We start from the raw sequence: 21,738 nt of genomic DNA on the forward strand, positions 1-21,738 counted from the left end.
AGAAGCTATCTCTTAATCAGATATAGTCTTACTATCTTAGCGATTGGTATTAGAAGCTAGCGCTTAATATTATAAGCTTGGAGATTGGTGTTAGAAGCTACAATCATACAAAAAATTCTTGGTCTTGCATGCTAAATAAACCCAAAGTGTGTGTTGGCAAAATATTTAGAAAATGACTTACTGTCGATGGTTACATTGAAGATGACAATGATGATGATCATCTAGGCGTGTAGTAAGGTGACAAAAAGTGGGGTGCCCAAAGTTACACAAAGCTGCAAAATAGTTCAAAACAGGGCAAAAAAAGTGCACAAAGTGCAAAAAGTGGGGGCCCATGGGTGCCCTGACGCGCCCCAGGGACGTGCCTGATCGATGATCATGACAATGATTACAATGACTGTGACAGTATTAACAATGAGAAAACATTCACAGTATAGTAGATGTAAAAAAAAAAAAACATTGTTATAATTTCAACTTCAACATTGCCGTGTCATTTCAAGCCCTTTTTAGATATATCTCTTGCTTATAGTCAAGATAAAAAAATATGAAATATAACATAACAATATTTACATCAAAAACTTCATGTTTATGTTAAGTAGTCTTATGTGGTGTGATGTTTCACTCTTAAATCAACAATATATAGTACTTTTGCAATTCAATTACCATATAGGACGTGTAAATAACCAATTGTCATGTTTAATGCACTTAATGATAGATGTTCAAACTCTGGTGTAAGTGTTATCATAATATTCTAAAATGCTGAGAAATATTCATGGAAAAATGTAATTATAAGCAGTTAGGTAGCGTACAAATAGAATAAGGAGATAAACAATATATAGTACTTTTGCAATTCAATTACCATTAATAGGACTTGTAAATAACCAATGACTTGTCATGTTTAACGACTAATGACGGATGTTCAAACTCAGGTGTAAGTGCTATCATAATATTCTAAAATGCTGAGAAAACATGGAAATGTAATTATAAGCAGTTTATTAGGAGGCGTAAAAATAGAATAAGGAGACAAACTAGTTTCTGTTAGAAGTAGAAGTTGCTGCTACACACAGTGGCGGCGCCAGGAATTTTTTTTCGGGGGCATTGAGGGACAAAGTGAATTTCAGGGGGCAAAATCAACCAAATTTGTGGCAAAAGTGGAATTTTTTGTAATTTTGGGTTTTGACTGGGTGGCAACATGGGGGCAAGGGTTTTGACTTGGGGCATTTGCCCCTCATCCCCCCCCCCCACTGGCTACACATCGCTTCATCTTCTTTTTTTTCTTTTCTTTTTTTGTTTAGGGTTCTTTTTCTTTTCTTTCTTGTTATTTTCTATTTATTAAAGGGTATAGGGTTGGTCGGGGGAGCAACAAAGAATTTGTTGGGCCTAATTGTGTGGAGGCAGGGCCGTCACTAGAGGAGGGGGGCGATGGGGTGTGACACCCCTACACAATTTTTGTCAACAAAAATTGTTATTTGTCTGAAAAGTGGGGCAAGAACCCCCCCGTAGCGCCGCCACTGCTTGAATAGAATATATTAGCCTACTAATTACGCAATGCAGCTAGTGCAGCAGATTATAACATAGTTTTTGGTTTGTCTGTTACTAATATGATTCTTACATTGATCTTTGTTAACATTCTTTACTCTGCTTTTGTGGTAATATTGTGATTTTTCAATATTTATTGTGCCTAGCTGTTAAAATGTCAGGTCATTTTTACCCAACATTGGGCCGGCAATTCAACATTTGGGTAAATTGTGTGCATGTAATTCTTAATGCAATATTTGTCACCCAATTGAGTTGTTCGTATAATTTGGTTCACCTCAAGTTCAGTAGTGATGTAGGTGCATATTTTACTTGCTGCAGTATCGAATCGCACACGTAAAGTTAAACATGCTTAGTGTACATGCATACAAGGGCGGTTCGTTGGCATGCTTGTGGCGCAACTGCAAAAAAGCATTGACGTCACTACTTCACTTGAGGTGAACCAAATTATAGTTGGCCCTACAGTGGGGACAAATGGCAATTGTTTTAACAGTGGTTGACCAAAGTATTCTTTTGTAAATCTGTCTCCATGATTTGATTTTCTAGGTATTAGTAAATCTCAATCTAAATGCTCTAGCTTGGAATGGAAATTGTTTGTCTGTGCTCAAATGTTTGTCAGGCTGGCTCGGTGTCCTTTTTCAATCTTATAGTTTTGCCTCTAGCAATGATAATTACTAACATTTGGATAAATATTAACCACAATTTATGAAACATTTTGCAAATTGAAATTGAATTTATACATCTTTCTCCGATATGTTATGATATTGCATTTGTTTATACTGCTTATTATATAATTATTTCAAAGATCTTGTGAAAATAGTATGCTTTGAGGTTGACTTGTATCACTCTTGATAATTTCTCTATTTCCAAGCCTCAAGTCGGTGAAGTGCATGAAAAGACAACCAAGGTAGGTCACCAGTTAATTGATATTTGACCTCAGTATAACCTTTCACCTTTCACCTCTTACCTGTTACCTTTAATCTGTTAGGCCAATGGAAGTTGATGGTGTGGTTCCTCAAGGGTTTTGATCAATTTCCCATCAATCATTATTTTGATAGAGTTAGTGATGAGCCTTTTTCCAATGGCCGCCTGAATCATGTATGTGTTTAGAAGCATTTTATAACAGTCGGTTACACAACAGGTGTAATTGTCAAACAACTATTCGCTGTCGAAGTGACGTAATAAATCAGATTAACTACCATAGCAATGGATGAATACAATTTTGACTAGATCGCCCTGCACTACAAGCAGGTTGCACTGCACTTATCACCTGTGTATGTCTGAAATCATAGATTGAAGATACTTATCTTACAGGTGCGAGTGATCATTCAGAATGATATGGTTCAATGCATAGGTACTGCGTGAACGTTGTAGTGCAAGGCGATATAGTAAAAAATTGTATTCATACATTGCTATGGTAGTTAATCCGATTATTATGTTACTTCGACAGCGAATTATACACAAGTGCACCAGGAATTCTGTGTCTTTTTTGACACAGAGATCAGCCTAGCTTCTCTTTTGATGTTCATTGATGTATGTAGAGCGTGACCTTCAACACACAAAATTCGGAAGGCTTTTTAGCATAACAAAATGTTTAGTTCCCGATAGATGTGCAAGTTCTGTGTGGCATGGAAATTGGTTATTTGCACAATGAATAAAATATTAAATCCTTTTCTGGCACGTTTGTGTATAAAAATGATATGTCCTGTTTTATTTAAAATGGCACACTTTCTTAAAAATGTAACAATCTCCAGGAATGTAGTGATCATTAGAAGGTAATGCAAAATTTATAATCATTATTCATATATCAAGCCTCGTTGATATGAAAATACATCTAAATTATTAGGAGGATCTCAAATTGTTAAAAATACAGTTTTCTTCACGGTTTTCAGGAAAAAAAAATCAACAAAATGATGCATTCCGTTTTGTTACCTGGAGAGATTTGATCATGTTTTACCTCCTTTTTCAACCAAATCGACGGTAATAACTCTTGTAATGAGTGATCAACATTAACCACAAATTGCCTCAGGCTAAACTTACTTCCTGGGAACTGAATACCACACAAGGTCATTTTTATGTAACTCATTGACCCATTTGTGTGATACTACCTCTAGCTATAATGACATCCTTGTGATCTCCAACTCATTGACAGATACGCACCTCATGAGGGAATTCAATTTTGATCAATTCTTTCCAGGTAGTGAAACGTAATGGAAATTTTAGTAACAAACACAAATTGATATGTGTGCTGATGGGCACCATATACTGTATAGTGGGATATTTTTGAAGGGGGTTTAATTTTCTTGCTTTTCACAGTCCCTTTTCTTAGGCAGCCGCATAATTTTTAACCCTGCAAAAGTATTATTACACATAGTACTTAATGTGAATATATTTGGAAACACATATTAAACACCCACTAAACTGTCCAGAATATAAAATCACAAAAATATTAACCCAGCGAAAAATCCCACTATACTTGAATCAACTTCCATTGTCCAAATCTAAAAGTAAGGTAGGTCATGGATTAATTAACCCTTTGACCTCAGTTTTTGGTTTTACATCACCCTTAACCTTTGACCTTTCTAGTCCATTAGTTATCTACTAGCAGTTATTTCGTAGAATTAATTATTGAAGTAGAATTTATTTTAGGTTTAAAAAAAAACTAGGGTTTTCAAAAAATTGAAAACTTTTAATACATATTGGATAACCACACAATCGGAGAGAATGAAGATAAGCAAGATCAAGATTTGACTGTGATGTGGTGTGGTTTTGGAAATTGTAACTTGTTGTAGAACCATTTATAGTAATGATTGCCCCTGAATAATACAACTGATATCATCGGCAGAGTGCAACACTATCGTAAGTGCAGTAGAATGCAATAGCTGCCATTTGCAACATTTCAATTTAAATGTACTTACTTTTAACCAATAACGCTTGAAAAAACACCCAACCACATGTAAAGGTGATATCTTGGGCTAGCTTAGTGGCCATCAGGAAAGTATACAGAACATCAACACTTTGCAATGAGCATGATAAGGGGGTTGTGCTGCAAACAATAGGTGTTTTACAAAAGGCATCTATTACATTCTACTGCACATACGATAGTGTTGTACTCTGTCGATGATAGGCCTATATAAGCCTATACATGGCCACATTGCAACTGCCAAAATGAATCAAAAGGAGTCTCAAAAAGACTTGCTCAAGTCTTTTTGAGACTCCGTTTGATACCTTAAATGATTCTGTGGCATATTTTGTATGGCTGCCTTCATACATGGCATTTTTATAAAATACATTGTTCATACATATCTTCTTGAATTGAACTTGTAAAACTCAAGTTTTGGTATGACATGAATGGCTCTTAAGTCTTGATTTTCATTTTATGTCAAAATTGAAATTTATTTTGCAGGCAAAATGAATGTTTTTAACTCCAAAGTTAAGTACCCCTGCACTCTTAGAAAAAAGGTTCCAAGTAGAAGGGTTCTTAAGCTGTTCTGTAGAATCTAAGCTTAAAAGGGCATTTTGTGATCCACAGCCTATCCCCCACTTTTTTCAAAAAAAGTTGAGATTTTTATACCACTGGAAACCTCTGGCTACATAATGTTTATGTACCCAAAATTTCTTGCAGATTACCGTAATTCGCTTAGTAAAAATATCGTCAAATTCAATTTCGCTCTGGTATACCAGAACGAAATTACACACCGTGCCCTATGGAGCAGTGTTATACACATAATCATGCATAACTTGCAAACGCAAAATCAGAATCAACTCAAATTTTTGGAATTAGCTTTTTTCGTGTACTGAAAAATGTCATAAAAAGAGGATGCTAGGATCACAAAATCCACCTTTAAATAGTGTTACGAAGAACTAAAATGTTCAAGGCCAGAAAGAACCATTTTAGGCTTGAAAAGGTTTGATAAAGGCTATATAGGAAGAACCATGTTCTGAGTACTATCATTTGCCTAGAACCATTGATCTGCCCTGTTTGCCCTAGCCCTAGCCCTGTTCACATATGTGATGCGATCAAGCAAAATCAGTCGGAACTCGGAAATATAAAATTTTCAGTTTCTTACAGGAAAGCATTTACAAAGCTGCATTTTGCAGAAAACCCCATTGATATTGAACAACCAGTTCCAATGGTATGAGCAATTTAAGAATTCCCAAAACAACAGAAAACAAAAGGAAATATTTCCTCTCTTTGGGTATCTCAAAATCAATATTTCCAAGTTCCGACTGATTTTGCTTGATTGCATCACATATAGGGCTTGATCGAACAAGAGCATGAGGCATATGTTTGTTGAAGGTGTGTCATGCGATACCTAATACCCTCATCATTTTCTTCAAAGCTACAAAATGATGCATTGGAACAAAATGCATTGGAAGTACCAAAGGCACATGAAAAAACCACCAAGGTAGGTCATGACCTTTGACTTTTAACCTCTCATTTGTCATCTACCCTTGGCCTTATGGGATAGACCTTTGTGAATATGATAAAAACAATGCAAATTTTCCTATTTTCAGGAGGATGCAATACAATTTTGTTAACAAAACTAACATATCACATTTATTACTACTGGTATGTGGCTTGCTAAAATGAAAATGTTGAAAACAATAGATAACAATGCATAAAAAGATGCGTAAAATCTGGAAAAAAATTGTGACATGATCAAGGGGAATGAGTCACATGTCAACCATGGTCGAAAATGAGTTTTACATATGTTTCTAAAGAGGACATTTAGAGCTTTCTGAAACTGAACATCCCATGTTGATATGACTTTTCTTTGCAAAGTTACATCAATTTATCAGTTGCTGAAAACAATATAAAACAAAAGAATTTTAACACTTTCTTTGCCAATATCTCAAAATCAATATTAGCGACATCCGACTCATTCCCCTTGATTGTGTCACATTATATAATGTGCTACCTATCTTCACTAAAGGTCTGCCCCTACAACCTTGTAGCTTCGATTAATATACATTAGGTATCATGTTGCTTTAGTAGACAACTCTGTAGTAGGGTTATAGAATCCACTGGTTTTGTTATCGCAATACTGAAATCTATTCTTGAAAGTAATGTGAAAACCAGATATTTTGGTAAGTTATCATCCCATATTTGACCTTTGACCCTTGCCCTTCCTATTGTTGTCTTTATTCTATATAGTTTTCTCTATGGTTAGTAATTCATATCTTCTGTGCATGGGAAATGTGTAGGAACTATTACAATTGTTTAGATAAGTTTGGGCAATATTCTTACAAAGGATGGCTGTATCTATGGAATAAACACATGCCGTAATTCTACTTCACCAGATATTGCCCAAATTTATAGTTCCATTCCTGGCCGTTGACCCCTAACCTATTTGTTTGACCTCATACTATATATTGTTAACCCCATTAGAACTACCTGCCGATTGGTTAAAATGAATACTGTGTCCAATTTTGAACCAATCAAGGAGGGTATTAATAAGATCATCTGCAAATGCAAGTTTGACCATAAATTGTTTAAAGCCTAGTCATAATTGACGATTGAAATGTGCATTTCAAGTTATCAACCAATCAAAAATGCTGTTAGATGACATGGTTTATGATTTTGCATATCAAAGTATATGGAAAAGAATGTGTAAAAGTTGTGAAGTCATTGTAACACCACACATCAGTGATATCATGATGACCCTTTTGATCCTCACCTTTCGACCTTTTTGTCCCGACTTTTGACCTTCAATATTGTACTCCCATCCAATGTTGTCTTAGACATATCTTTAGGTAGTTTATTAACCTTTTATAATGGCTATTGACCGCAAAGGTTATGGTATCTTATTAACCTTTGACCTCTGTTTTACATATATTGGGTATGGATGTTTAGTATTAGTTGATCTTAATTAGATATCTTACAAGCCAATACTGCATGATTTATCTTTAACCCCATGAGAAGTACCTGCCGATTGGCCAAAGAGAAGTTTTCATTATCAATTGGACCAATCAGCAACATTGTTAGAATAATTTCACCACACAAAAAAATTGTGGTGAATTATTTGCAAAGCTCCAATCTGATTGGTGATTAAAGTGAAGATATTATGTAATTGACCAATCAGAGGCAATGTTAGATCGAAAGGTAGTACTCAGGGGGTTAAAGCTATATTTTAACATTTTCATAAGAAATAGAGTAGTTTTTTGATAAAATGTTAGTTTAGATATGTCCTCTTTTAATTTTGGCCCAAACAGATAAAACAACACAAAGAAAATTGTTAATTAATGCCAGCGTATATGTTGCCAATGCGAGTCACTCCGTCGTGACCCACATTGAGGGTGTCCTCCGCAACAAATGTTACAATATGGCTTTAGGTTCTATGGACCTTACAAGTAGGGTTGGACAATCTGGTAGTTTTTTTAGCAAATGACTTTTTAAAAATTACTTAATTCTGTAAATAAATTTCTTTTATTTTTGTTGCAATGTTTCCCCTAGTTTTGCATACATTTTTTTTTCAGTCAAATTAAATCTACCTTTTGCCCAAAACAGCTGATTTTACATGCATACAACAATTTCTGTGAAACTCAGTCCACTTTTGGAAATCTCAAAATCTGAAAATCTACGGGTTTTGTCGCCTCAACTATAATACATTGATGTTTCATACACTCCTATATCAAAGCAGCCGATCAGAAAAGCGGTTAGAAAAGTATGCACTTCATCTTGGACAACAGCATAGGGGTGAATTATTTGCAGAGCTCCATTCTGATTGGTGATTAAAGTGAAGATATCATGTAATTGACCAATCACAGGCAATGTTAGATAGGCAGGTAGTGCTCAGGGGCTTGGACAACAGCATAGCAGATTTCAATCTTGCTCATGCTATCCAATCCTGAAACACTGAGCCACAATTTTTAGGATCTCTCCAAAAAATATTGCACATTTTACTTTGTGGACTTCATTGCAGTTTTCCTCAACAGATGGAGGAAATGGTTGGATGTTTTACCTTAAGGTTATATGATGTATTGTTGGTCGAAGCAGCAGAAAAAAAGTAGTTAACAGCATCTTGCGAATGGTAGTGAGCTTTAGCAAAAATTGCATTGCTCAATTCATAGCGAGCATGTAGAAGAATTCAAATATCAGAGATATACTTTTGTAGGTCCTGTGGTTCTTGAGTTATGTTGTAAAGAGGGCTGAAACAACAACACTTTTGTAAAAACGTACATAACTCATTAACAACAATAAATTAAGCAAGTTTTCAAAGTATATGATTTGTAGAATGAACTTTTGCAAAACACCAAAGTGTTATTTTTCAATAATATATTGATTCAGATAATGAAAATTGATTTTTTTTTTTTTTTTTTGACTAAGAATACTTCGTATAACCTTAAGAAGTAATGAACTATTAGTAGTATAGGTAGCTAAAGAACCATTCACAAACACTTGTTAGGGGGGCCTGATGCAAAAAGGGGGACTCTGAACATTTTTGACCCTCCTAAGGGAGGGGGGGCCTGAAAAAATGACCAATTTCCTGGGAAAATTGAGTTTTTCTATGGGGTTGATCCATAACTTTCATGTCAAAAGGGGGTCTGACATTTTGAGGTCTGTAAAGGGACCGAAAAATTTTACGCAATGAATTTTTTTGCATCAGGCCCCAACAAGTGTTTGTGAACAGTCCCTAATAAAGTAATAAACTATTAGTAGTAGGTAAAGTTAATAAAGTAACAAACTGTCAGTAGTAGGTAGCTGATGAAATAATGACCTATCAGTAGTAGATAGCTAATGAAGTAATGAACTATCAGCAGTATGTATCTGATGAAGTAATGAACTATCAGCAGAATATAGCTGATAAGGTTATGAGCTATCAGCAGTAGATAGCTAATGAAGTAATAAACTATCAGCAGTAGATAGCTCAAGAAGTGATAAACTATCAGTAGGGGGTGGTTGATGAAGAAATCGGCTATCAGCAGAATATGTTTGATTATGAGCTATCAGCAGTAGACAGGCAAATAAGTAAATAACTATCAGTAGTAAATATACCCAGCAAACATAAAATGTTATACAGAAAATGTTTATATGTTGGGTTAAAAGGGTATAAAATGTAAGTGTTGACAAAATATTTTGCGAAAAATGTTTGTCAAAATGTTTTCCAATAACATTTAGACAAACAATTTTAAAATGTGGTTAAATAGTGTTTTTCATATCAAATGTTTTTCAAACATTTCATGACCTTTATACAGGGTGTCCCAAAAAAAAGAGGCCCCTCATTGCGCCCTCTTTTTCTCCTATTTCTGAAAAGTTGATTAAATATATTTTGGTATGTAAAGAAACCTTTAATCGTTAGCTTTAATAAACCAAAACAAATATTTCAATCGACTCACAACTTTTGAAGATATGCCCTTTTGAATAAAAGTACCTGCTTTTCACTCTGTCCACGGATAGCAAACAGAGTGTTTGGGATGGCTCATGCTGTGGAGTGGCCTGCATGATCACCAGACCTCACACCACTTTTTTTTTTTTTTTTTTGTGGCAAAATCCAAGATCTTCGCAAACGTATTACTGAATGCATTCGCAAGTATCCGGCGCACAAGGATGGTACGCAACGCAATTGATGCAATGAGGACCAGGGCTGAAACCTGTATTTGCCAAGGAGGCAACCAGGTAGAGGGCAGAGCAGCACAGAAAACTCACTTCAGAAGAACCAAAGACAAACCAAATAGCCTTTTAGGGCTACCTTTTATCCTAAAAAGAGAAATGACTTATGTTGTAAATAAAAAAAAAGAAAGCAAGAAACAACAAAGTAAAGAAAGTAAGAAAAATAATAAAAAAAAAAGGCATAACCAAGAAAAAATAAGTAATTGCAAGTAAAGTAAAAGAAGTCCCATTCGCATCCATTTTACCCACAAATTAATGACACTATTAACAAAATCCATTGCCCATAAACCCACCGGTAAAGCCCATTCCATAAATAAAGTTATTTTATAAAGAATGTTTGATATTCATGCATGGTATGTGTCCTTTTCAATCTTTGAAGTAGCCAAACCTTCTCCGTGGACAGAGTCAAAAACGGATACATTTCTTTAAAAGAGCATATCTTCAAAAGTTGTGAGCCGATTGATATAATTGTTTTAGTTTATTACAGCTAACGACTCAAGGTTTCTTTACATATCAAAATATATTTGATCAACTTTTCAGAAATAGGTGAAAAAGAGGGCGCAAATATGAGGGGCCTCTTTTTTTTGGGACACCCTGTATAACCCAACATTTAAATGCCATTAAACACCTGAGATTTGGCAAACTATTCTTTGTTTTAAAATGTTGTTCCAAGCAGAACAATTTGAGACCGCTTTGATCAAAATCGGAGCATTTGAAGTACTACAGCGTACCATAAATTTTTTCAGGGCAGCCAATTGCACCTGTCTGCAGTGTACTTGCATCTATCCTAAGCTCTTGAATATTACATGTAACCATGTAATTAGGTATGGATTAATGGTCTCAAAGGGATTTACTGACTTGATCTCATCTGGTGTTCAAATGATCCATGATAATTAGCAACTTGTTCATAGTCCTTGACAATGTCATTAGTATCCCTATGCAATTATCAAGTTAATAATATGAGAACCAATCCTTGAAGCTTAAAGATAGATTGAGTGTGGGCCTTGTACTTAGGCCCCATTAAGGTTAGCAACTATTTTAACATGTTGCGATTTGGTAGTTCATGGCATCTTGCGAATGGTAATGAGCTTTGGCAAAATTGCATTAATCATTTCATAGCAAGTGTGTAGAAGAATTCAAATATCACAGATATACTTTATAGGTCCTGTGGTTCTTGAGTTATGTTGGTAAGAGAGCTGAAACAACAACCCTTTTGTAAAACGTACATAACTCATTAACAACAATAAATCAAACAAGTTTTCAAAGTATATGATTTGTAGAATTAACTTTAGCAAAACATTAAAATGCTATTTTTTAATAATATATTGATTTAGATAATAAAAATAGAATTTTTTTGGCTGCTTCGACCAACAATACATAGTCTACCTTTAATTTGAAAGTTTATCTCAAAGCTCCTCTGATGCTCAAAATCTTAATGTGGAATGCATTGTTTTGTTGTTGTTGTTGTTGTTGTTGTTTACATATATTGATTTACGACTCATAGAAACTTGTTTTTGTGTGTAACATTGCACATATTCTACACAAAACAAATCACAAATACAAAACATGATTTGAATCTTGTGATTTGAGTCTTATGTTCTTTATTTTATACTTTTGCTATTAAAAAACACAGCGATGAAATTTTGGAAGTTTTTAGCTGTCAACTTCAAATCACTGCCTTAATTCATGTTTTCATATCAGTGGAAAAATTAAAAAGGAAAATGAAAATTGTTTTTTGACAATTCAGGCATGACTAACATGCAAAAAATTTCTACTGCACAGGAGCTTTTGAGACAAACTTTTAATTTAGGCCAAAAAAAAAAAGAAGATGTTTACTTGCCCTCAACCGACCGACCCTAATTTTGGAAATTCCTGAAATTTGTTTTTCTTTTCACATTTTTGCATTCTGAAGATGTAAAAAAAATGTATTTTAGAGCTTGTGTTCAACATTTTAGTTGTTTTGTAATGTTAGTTGATTCATTTTGACACCAAAATTATCTGATTTTTCATATTTTGAGCCTTAATTAATACAAACAGTAGAAGAGTTTGTTAGTAATTAAAAAACAAAATGAAATCCCGACCAACCGACCGACCCAATTGTTAAAATTAATTTGAGGGCAAGCAAACAATTTTTTTTCTTGGCCATAGTGAGGATTAATAGGTGAACTGAGCTCTGAGATGAATTGATGCATAAATGTCCACCTGGAGTAAGGAAGTATGCAGGGCCTATGCAATAGAGCATGATAAGTTATAAGTGAACTGAGCTCTGAGAATTAAAGACTGAGTAGGATCCTGGAGGGGTACTCACATGTAAATGGGGTATGGGCATGTGCGGCGGCCAAGGGTCCCTTTTTCAGGCTCCCCGGCAGTTCCTTAAGACCCACATTTGGATCATTGTAGCTCTTTTGCCAAAATTTGGAAAATTTTGGAATTTTTTTAGCTGCAAAGCCTATAATTTAGCCCAATTTTAGTTCACAAGACCGACCAAAAATGTTGAAATTTCAGTTCATCAAGCCCCTTTTCCCAAAATCAGTTCTTAGTTCCCAAAGTTCGCACACCCCTACCAAAATTTCAGTTGAGTGCCCCGGAGTAGGATGACATGAGAACAGACTTGGTTATTTGGTCTTTCAATTCCTTGAATATTTTTGGGGTGGTAAGTTGTTTTGACAAACGAGTCAGCCTATTTTTATTGTCGGTGTCGATCAAGCCTCTTGGTAATGTCAGAAACAAGTGTATCGGTCATGTTTGATAGAATGAGCTTTACCTATGTTAGGCTCAAACAGCAAAAAAACACAATGGTTGGCACAATTTATTATAAAATTATCACAATAAATATAGTCCATTAAACTGAAATTATTCAACACCGTCACATCTGATTCTGTCAATCAAACTCCCCGCAATATCCTGAAACTATAGGGAAGACCTAGAGCCACCCTAGTTACACGATGCTAACCTATCATGGGCTGTGCTTGAGTTTGATTGACGGAATTGTAAGAAGAAACTATTTTCTATAATTATAATTTCCTTGGGTGTTTGTGTTAGTTCAGTTCAGTTAATAATCATAGAAAATAATTTGCTCTTACAATTCTGTCAATGTTTGTGTTATCGATCATGTGTGATGTAATAACTTGCTTCAATTTCTTTACAGGCAATAGCTAAAATGAGATAAAGATTTAATATACCAAAATTACATGATCACAACTTACAACTTTATTCTTTTAGTTCAGCCTCTCTGCTGTTGTTAGGGCCATTTGGAACCATCTGTAATTGGCCTATATTCCAGTTGAAATCCATGCATCCCCTATAGCCTATGGAAGACATCATGACCTTAATCTTACAAACACAAGTGTGAATTTCAAATAGACCATATCGAATACTACGTCCCTCGTCTTTATTTAAATAAAATTCTGTCCACCATAAGGTACAACAGGGCAATTCATGCACGTTAATACAATAAAACATGTGATAGGTATGAATGGTTTTGGAATCGAACAAGACACCTGTCCCTCTGTCACTTAAAACTTAGAACCAATGTGGCTGCCATTTCAATTGTTATACCGCTCTGCTTGAGTTTATTCGACACGGTCTATTGGGTTATACCTGAATGGGTAGCTCTATTTGATATCCACAATCCCTGTATGGGAGATTAAGGTCATGCATTCCATAGGTGTGGATGGATTTCAACTGGAATAGCCCAATAAGACAAGGAAGCTCAAATTGGCAATCTGCATTGCAAAATGTGTACATCCATATCAAAGTGATGTGCTTGTCGGCTCCTACATGTGTCTATTTTAATAAATACCAGACTCATCTCATAGAGGTCACTTCAAATCATTCCCAAATCACATGGATTAGGAATACAGAGAACATTCATAAACCATGTGACTTGGTAATGATTTGAAGTGACCTCCACTTGAGATGAGCTTGGTATTTATTCCTAGTTTTTATGTGAAAAGAGACACATGTAGTAGCCGACAAGCGCAACATTTTGATATGGATGTACAAAAAATGAAAACATGAAAACAACTCATGAAATAAATTGTGCGTTTATCTTACAGGTGCAAAGCTTCATCCGAGGTTGGCTGTGCAGGAGAAGATGGAAAGCCATAGTGCAAGACTACATCCGATCACCTCACGCTGAAAGCATGAGGAAACGTAACAGTATTGTGTTTGGTATGGTGGAGTGTGAGCGAGAATACGTGGAGCAACTATCTACCTTAGTGTCATGTTTTCTTAGACCTCTCAAGATGGCTGCAAGCTCCAAGAAGCCTTTGATATCACATGAAGATGTCAACTCTATATTCCTCAATAGGTAAGCAGAAAACTTGCACATGTATTTAAAAAAAAGTGCAGTGATTTATAGTGCACTAGCCTACGCACAGGCACAATGTCTAGACATTGATCCACAAGCCTCAGCACACTTTGCAGGTTGTCGCTGACCACTGCGGCCCACATCATTCCATAAACCATTTAACAACAACACAGGGACTTTGCTGCTTCAAGAGCACACACCCTATTCCACAAATAAAAATCACAACCAGAATAAGCTCCCCGAGTTTCGTACGGGTTACAACGAGACAATTAGCAGTAAGTTCCTTGTCCAGGGGAATTTCAAGCGAAGTCAATTTTTCCACGGGTTCGAACCAGCAACCTCTCACACCATAGTCAAACGCCTTATCGATTGAGCCAACTTGACTGCAATAATTGCATTTAATTGGTATTATTTGGGTTTAGTCACAATAGGACAATGTCCCTTATTGGAGTGGAAAAATAAACCCTGATTGACAATATTTTCCTCTTTAATCCACATAGCAACATTTCCACAAGAAATAAAATTGTATTTCTTCACCAAAACATCTTTAAGTTTTCACTGTCAAATATGCCCCCTATTAATTTTGAGGCAAAACAAAGAAAATCACCAATACCAGTGCATCTGTGGTAATGTGTGTCACTGTTGAATGTGACTGAAGTTGGCTCTTTTGATGTGTCATGACCTACCCGCTTGCTATGTATGTACAGTGTTATGAACATCAACACATGTTTGGCTAATATTTCAATCATAATAATTATTGTTTTATTCAAAATCTTGCATTTTGTCACAACTACAGCACCTTAGCCTTGATTTTTACAGGGTATATTTTTTACTGAAGTATATTACTATTGTTTAGAAATCCAAATTTTTTGATGTCAAAATTTGTTCTTCGGGGGGTACTCAGTACAAATGACCATACAGGGATGTGCTATAAAAAAGCCACATGTGCTGCAAACATGTGTCTCATTTTCGCCCATTTGGTATATCAATGATGACCGCCTTTCCTGAGCCAATGTTGGTATATGGATGGAAATTTTATTGCTTCCGCCAACACAGGGTGTATGGATTTCAACTGGAATAGACCCTTATTTCCGGTAGCTGACAACATCACATGGTATTAGAGTGAAATAGTTGAAAGATGTTAAAATTCATTGCTAAGTGTGGCTTTAGGGATCTGGAATGAGCGTTTTATGCGTTTTGTCAGTATTTTTTGTGGGATATGAGAGCACATCAGACATATCGAATTGCATTCTGAATACGAAGAATGTCTTTCTAATATCAAATAATTTTCATTTTTTGAAATTCACGATATAATACAAATTTTATGACAAATTATTAAAATTTGATATTTTTCACATTTTTGATATACAACAGTCCTCGAAGTAAATTTTATAAATCTAATGATATATTCTTAAAGTGTATGTAGATGGGAGGAAAAGCCGACGATCAATTGAAAATTTTGACCTTTCATATTGAAGATATGGATTTTTTCCCAAAAAGACATAATTGTTTTTTGGTGTTTTGGGAAAAAATCCATATCTTCAATACAAAAGGTCCAAATTTTCAATTGATCATTGGCTTTTCATCCCACCTACATACACTTTAAGTATAAATCATTAGATTTATAAAGTTTACTTCAGTACTGTTAAATATCAAAAATATCAATTTTAATCATTTGCCATAAAAGTGTATTACATTGCGAATTTATGCAAAATTATTTGATATCAGAATGACATTCTTCGTATTCAGAATGCAATTCGATATGTCTGATGTGCTCTAATGTCCCCCAATAAATACTGTCCCAACGTTCATACCCCATCCCTTAATATAATGTATTTCCCTAAATTACCACAAATAGTGTCTTTTTTACACTTAGTTCTTTTAAATTTAGAAAGTCCTATTTCCATAACACCATTGCATGCAAAATTGTTTCCTGTTTTGTTGAGAATCTGCATAAAGAGGAAATGGGGCTGCTCATGCATATACAGTACAAATTGTTCGCTAGAAACGAACACTTAAATTCATGCATATTTAAAAAATATATTGAAATTTGTCATATTTATAGCTTTGATCTCGTACCATGTACGCATTGGAGTGGTTCACCATTAATCACATCTATATACTATAAAAGCTACTATAAACATGCATTATTAAGCAATCTTCAAACTGAGAAGAAATAACATGGATCAAGTTCAGTAGCGTAGCCAGGACCTTTTGTGGGGGCAAGTGAGGCAAGCCAACTTTCAAGGGGGGATTTGATGAAATTGGTCGGATAATATCAGGCAGATAGCATCCAACTGGGGGAGCAAAACTTCTCACAGGAGGCAACTTCCCCCTGGCCATGGCATCAATCCAGGGGGGAGGGGGCAGGGGGGCCTGTGCCCCCACCTTTTGGCAAAATGACCCATTTTTTGTTCTTTTTAGCATTTTTTAAACAATTTTGGCCTGTTGTCCCCCTCCCCACATTTCAAGCCGGATTGGCGCTTATGCCCCTGGCTATGTCTTTGATCAACTAGACACAATTTTGGATTGCGAAACACAAGTAAACGGTTCACTGGGGTAATGAGCAAAACGTGGGCTTTCTATACTGATACTAAAATCTCCATTTTGATGGACTCAGGAAGAGGGATAAGGCTGTCAGTCAGACCATCCTGTAAATGGTAATGGTAAATGTCAGTAAATGGTAATTTCTGCATGCCAGGTGGACTATAGGAAAAGTTCAACATCATGGGTCATTGAGGAAATATATTATAACAACAAAATACAGACACTCGGGAATGTTATGTACATAATAATTATTTCAAAACGATTATATTACAAATAACTGACCGAAAATGACACAATCAGGGGCGGATCCAGGAATTTTCAATAGAGGGGGCGCCGAGCCACCACCGCCGCTGCTGCGGCTTGGCGCCCACACAAAGTCAGGCGCCGCTCTACAAAAATACACAGAGTCAGGCGCCGATCTGCAAAAAATAGAGGGGGCGCGCGCCGGGTGCGCCCCCCTCTAAATCCACCACTGACAATCATAATACATCCAAGAAATTGAGCGAACAGTACACACTATGTGTATGTATGTGTGCATAGTGATACGATTGCTGTCGATTGGGATAAAACCTCTTTTGGACTCAAGTTATAGCGGGCATTTGGGCCGGGCGGGCATTCACCTTTCATATTCGATGGGTAAATACCCTGTAAGTCATTCTAATGCTTATTATTTAATTAGAGGTTAATAACTGCGCATTATTTGGAGGCCATTGTGAAAAATCTGAACATTTTGCCTTTGGAAGCGAGGGATATTCCAAGGTCCAAAGCAAAATGTTTAGCTTTTTACAATGCCCGACATATTACAGATGCAAAGTTATTAACCACATGCATATCCGTCACTTTTGATCTCTTCGATTTACAAAATTACACAAAATTTTCCTCAAAAGTTTGTAAAAAGAAACAATTTTTACATTGTTCCTTTCCTATAGTCGATCAGGCTAAAACAGGACAACCAATAGCAACAGTGGGTATCACAATCTGTGCAAATATGGTAGCGCGCAATCCAAATACTGCAGCTAGCACGCGCAGTTTGTTCGACACACACTACGGCGCACACGGAGGTTTATATTTACTTTGGAACGATTATGCATTCTGGTCTCAAGTTGAGAGAAATGCCATATTGGATTTTGCAGTGGTAGACTGGAATCAGTGCATTTACGGGGTTGTGTCACCAGTGTATGAATAAATCACCCAAAAACACAACTTTTGGTTTACCCATTAGCAAGCTATGTTCAGTCCGGTCCGACTGCCTGATCAGGAAGTACTGCCGAATCAGGCAGTATGTTGCCGAGTCAGGCAGTATGGTATCCCACAATGCAATGCTCTATTTCAAATAGAGCATCTTTTAATATTCCGTTATTTCTTGGTTTAGAGTAAAGAAGTAGGTAAAATATATAAAATTATCAATGAATGTACAATTAGTAGTAATTTTTCATCAATTTTAGTTAAAATAAAGTTAATTTGCATATTTAAATCAAATTTTTTTAAAACCGTTAGAAATTGTTTTGTTATTTAAATTATTTTTCTCCCGGTGGAATTTTTTTTTTTCGGTGAAAAATTGTCAACTTACATGTAGCTCATGTGTGTCAAAGTAAAATTTCCCCCGATCTTTTATAAAATCATTATGAACAATTTAGTCCTTAGTCTGTCAAATTCGGAAGGGTTACCAAAGCCTGTGTTGCCTAACTCGGCAACATACTGCCTGATTCAGCAGTACTTCCTGATCAGGCAGTCGGACCGGACTGATGTTAGTACATCTATGCTACTAACAAAGGTGCAAAAAAACTGAATTTGGATGATTTTCTGATTGAGCAAATTATGAAATGAACCTTTAAATAGTGTGAATTCAGATATTTTACTTGTGTTCCACGTCATCCATATTTTTAAACAGTTAAGACATGTGAGGAAACTGTTTAAAAACTTAATGTGTTAAATTTTAGGATGTCAAAATATTGATTTTGTTTCTTCTGTTATATTCTTTTGTCATTTTTGTACAGTAAAAACCTTTCCCCTGATTTCCAAAATAAGGTTTGGTAGGTCGACTACAATTAAACTTGTAGTTATTTCTTTGCCTCAAGGTGTATATTCTACTTCTCATTATGTTATTTATATATTTTTCTTTCATTTCAGTGAAACAGTATTTTTCCTTCACCAAATTTTCTACAAGGGATTGAGTGCGAGGATGGAACACTGGCCAAAATTAGTATTAGGTAAGAAATGGTTATGTAAGAAACTTACCGAATAGGGTGCAACTTGCTAGACTTTAGGGTTAGGGTTAGGGTTGGGGTAGTGCAGTCTTGTAATAAGACTAGTAGAGTTGCACCCTATTTGATAATCGCTCCAAAACTTCCTATTGCCTCTACTATACCATAAGAATTCTATCGACAAGCATATGACTCTAAAGGGTTTTCTTGACGAGAGACGGAAAGCAGACACCCTCCACAGTACAAAAACATTATTTGGAGTTAAAGCAACTATATTACTGATACTGGTGGCTGTACAAACATGTATTATTGTAAGACCAATCTATTATAATATTTTTTGTGGAAGGTGTCTACCTTTAGTCTCTTTCATCAAAAACGAACAAACACAGGAAATCCTGTACTTATATATCTTCATATAGATGGGTTGTTTGAACTGTCTTTGTTGGAACAAAATTTCTTAAAAATTGTGAATAAGGTAAAGGTAGGGAATAGGAGACCATTATGCTAAAACCAGACCTCACTGGTTGCACTTGAGCTGCAATTTTGCTGTAGCATCATCTATAGCAACACTCTTGTAACATTTGCAATGCATCGGAGCTAGAAGTTGTCTTTTATTGGAGAGAACTTTCTGATAATGCACCAAGGGATGAAATTGTCATCCTAGAATTTTGCTCTGTGATGTAAAAACACATTTATCAAGGAATGTTGGGGTGTGTTCTGCTAATGAAGGGGTGGTCTGGAAAGGCAGTTTTAATAGGAAGTTATGGAAGATACCAACATCTCATCAACAGTGAGGTAAATTGGGGTGATGATGCGGTTGATCGGGTCAAAGGCCTTGAACCAAGCATCATTTTCTTTGCTCCCTCTTATAGGTGACCTATTTGACATGCTGTTACCAATGCTTAGCATATATAATGAGTATGTACGTAATCACCACTATAGCCTTCAGGTACTAGCCGAGTGTAAGCAGAATCCGACCCTCAATCAATTGCTGAAGCAGTACGAGGCTAAACCAGTGTGTGAAGGAAGATCCATGGAAACATTCCTCACATACCCAATGCATCAGGTAAGCAAACAATGGGCTCATTCCGGTTGATATCCATACACCCCCCCGATACACCCCCTATGGAAGACATAATCCGGGACCCTAACGCCCCAAGGGCTTTTTGGTGACTGGAAGGGAAAGAAGTTGTTTGCTCTGGGTTTGTTTGTTTGTTTATTTCTTCTTTATACTGGGTCCATATTCAGGGGAAAATTTAAGTATTCCCCTGTTCTTCCATATGGCCCAGATTCGAACCCGAGACCCCTCAATGTTTCTAAACCTACTTGTCTGGTTTCCTAGTCATGAGTGATGACTTGATCCAGCAACACTGGTGGTGTTTCTAGAACATGTAGTGTTTCTAAAATGTTCTGGATCAGATGGTCATAAATGTGACTGAGGAATGCTGCGCCCCCTTGGTTGTTCTAGAAACACTACATCTTCTAGAAATACCACCAGTGTTGCTGGATCAAGTCATCACTCATGATTAGGAAACCAGTTAAGTAGGTTTCGAAATGTCAAGTCTCCATAAAATGTGAGTATACTTTGTACATGGATATATTTGATAGAACTTAGCTACAAATTGATCAATGAACTATCCAAAAGCCTTGTGCTGTTTTATAGTATGAGCTTGGAACGGTCCATGGATTTCCCATGGATTAGCATGTGTCCCTCACGGACCAACCTGGGTAAACAAACAAACAAACAAATGAACCTCTTCCAGAATAAATGTAGAGTGAATGGTAGGATGATGGTTGGTAAAGATTTAGCAGCAATCTGCTGTCATTACAGCCCGAGTCACATGTGGTACAGTTGGATGAGCTCTGGAACAAAAAGCCCCAAACCTTTCTCGTGTGGATTTAACAACATAATCCCTCCAAGTTTCATCTCATATGTTAGATTTCAAATGAATAAGGACTCTCATTTCAGCTGATATAATAAATAAATAAAGTAGAAAAAGCTTTACATCATACAAGACCTTGATATGTTCGATAAGATATTGATAGCATTTTTCTATGAATCCAGAGACTTTAATGCTCTGCGTGCTAGCCACAGGCTTCAACATAAATCCAAGTTTTGAGATTTTTTCTCAAAATATCAAGAGCTATCTAGAGAACCACTGAACCAATACTAGGCTTGTTTGTACTCATTTTAGTGCATTTTTCATGCTTATTCCAAATATGGTAATGAAAAATTACAATTCTGAAATTTTTGAAATTTTGATTTTTTTAAATTTTTTTTTTTTAATTTGTCGCCTGCAGTCGACACCAAGGGAGAGAGTTAATAACTAAAACTATTGAAATTATACTTGTATTATTCATTTTGTTTTGTCAAATCAGGTTCCCAGGTATATAATCACTTTACACGAGCTACTCGCCCATACACCACATGATCACGTAGAGAGGAAGAGTCTAGAATACGCCAAGAACAAGCTAGAAGATCTATCCAGGGTAGGTTACCATGGCAACAGGATTACCATGGCAGTCAA

The 21,738-nt window shown here is 35.9% G+C and overlaps 1 protein-coding gene across 1 annotated transcript in view; it reads left to right on the top strand.

The window, feature by feature from the left end:
• Positions 1-21,738, top strand: part of LOC140171767 (ras-specific guanine nucleotide-releasing factor 2-like) — a 340,945-nt gene that overhangs the window by 287,056 nt on the left and 32,151 nt on the right. Inside the window, 4 exon segments of the mRNA XM_072195087.1 lie at positions 14,206-14,459; positions 19,137-19,216; positions 20,083-20,276; positions 21,590-21,700. Of these exon segments, the coding sequence (XP_072051188.1) occupies positions 14,206-14,459; positions 19,137-19,216; positions 20,083-20,276; positions 21,590-21,700 (639 nt within the window).

Source organism: Amphiura filiformis, chromosome 15 (assembly GCF_039555335.1).
Source record: "Amphiura filiformis chromosome 15, Afil_fr2py, whole genome shotgun sequence".
Taxonomy (NCBI): Eukaryota; Metazoa; Echinodermata; class Ophiuroidea; order Amphilepidida; family Amphiuridae; genus Amphiura; species Amphiura filiformis.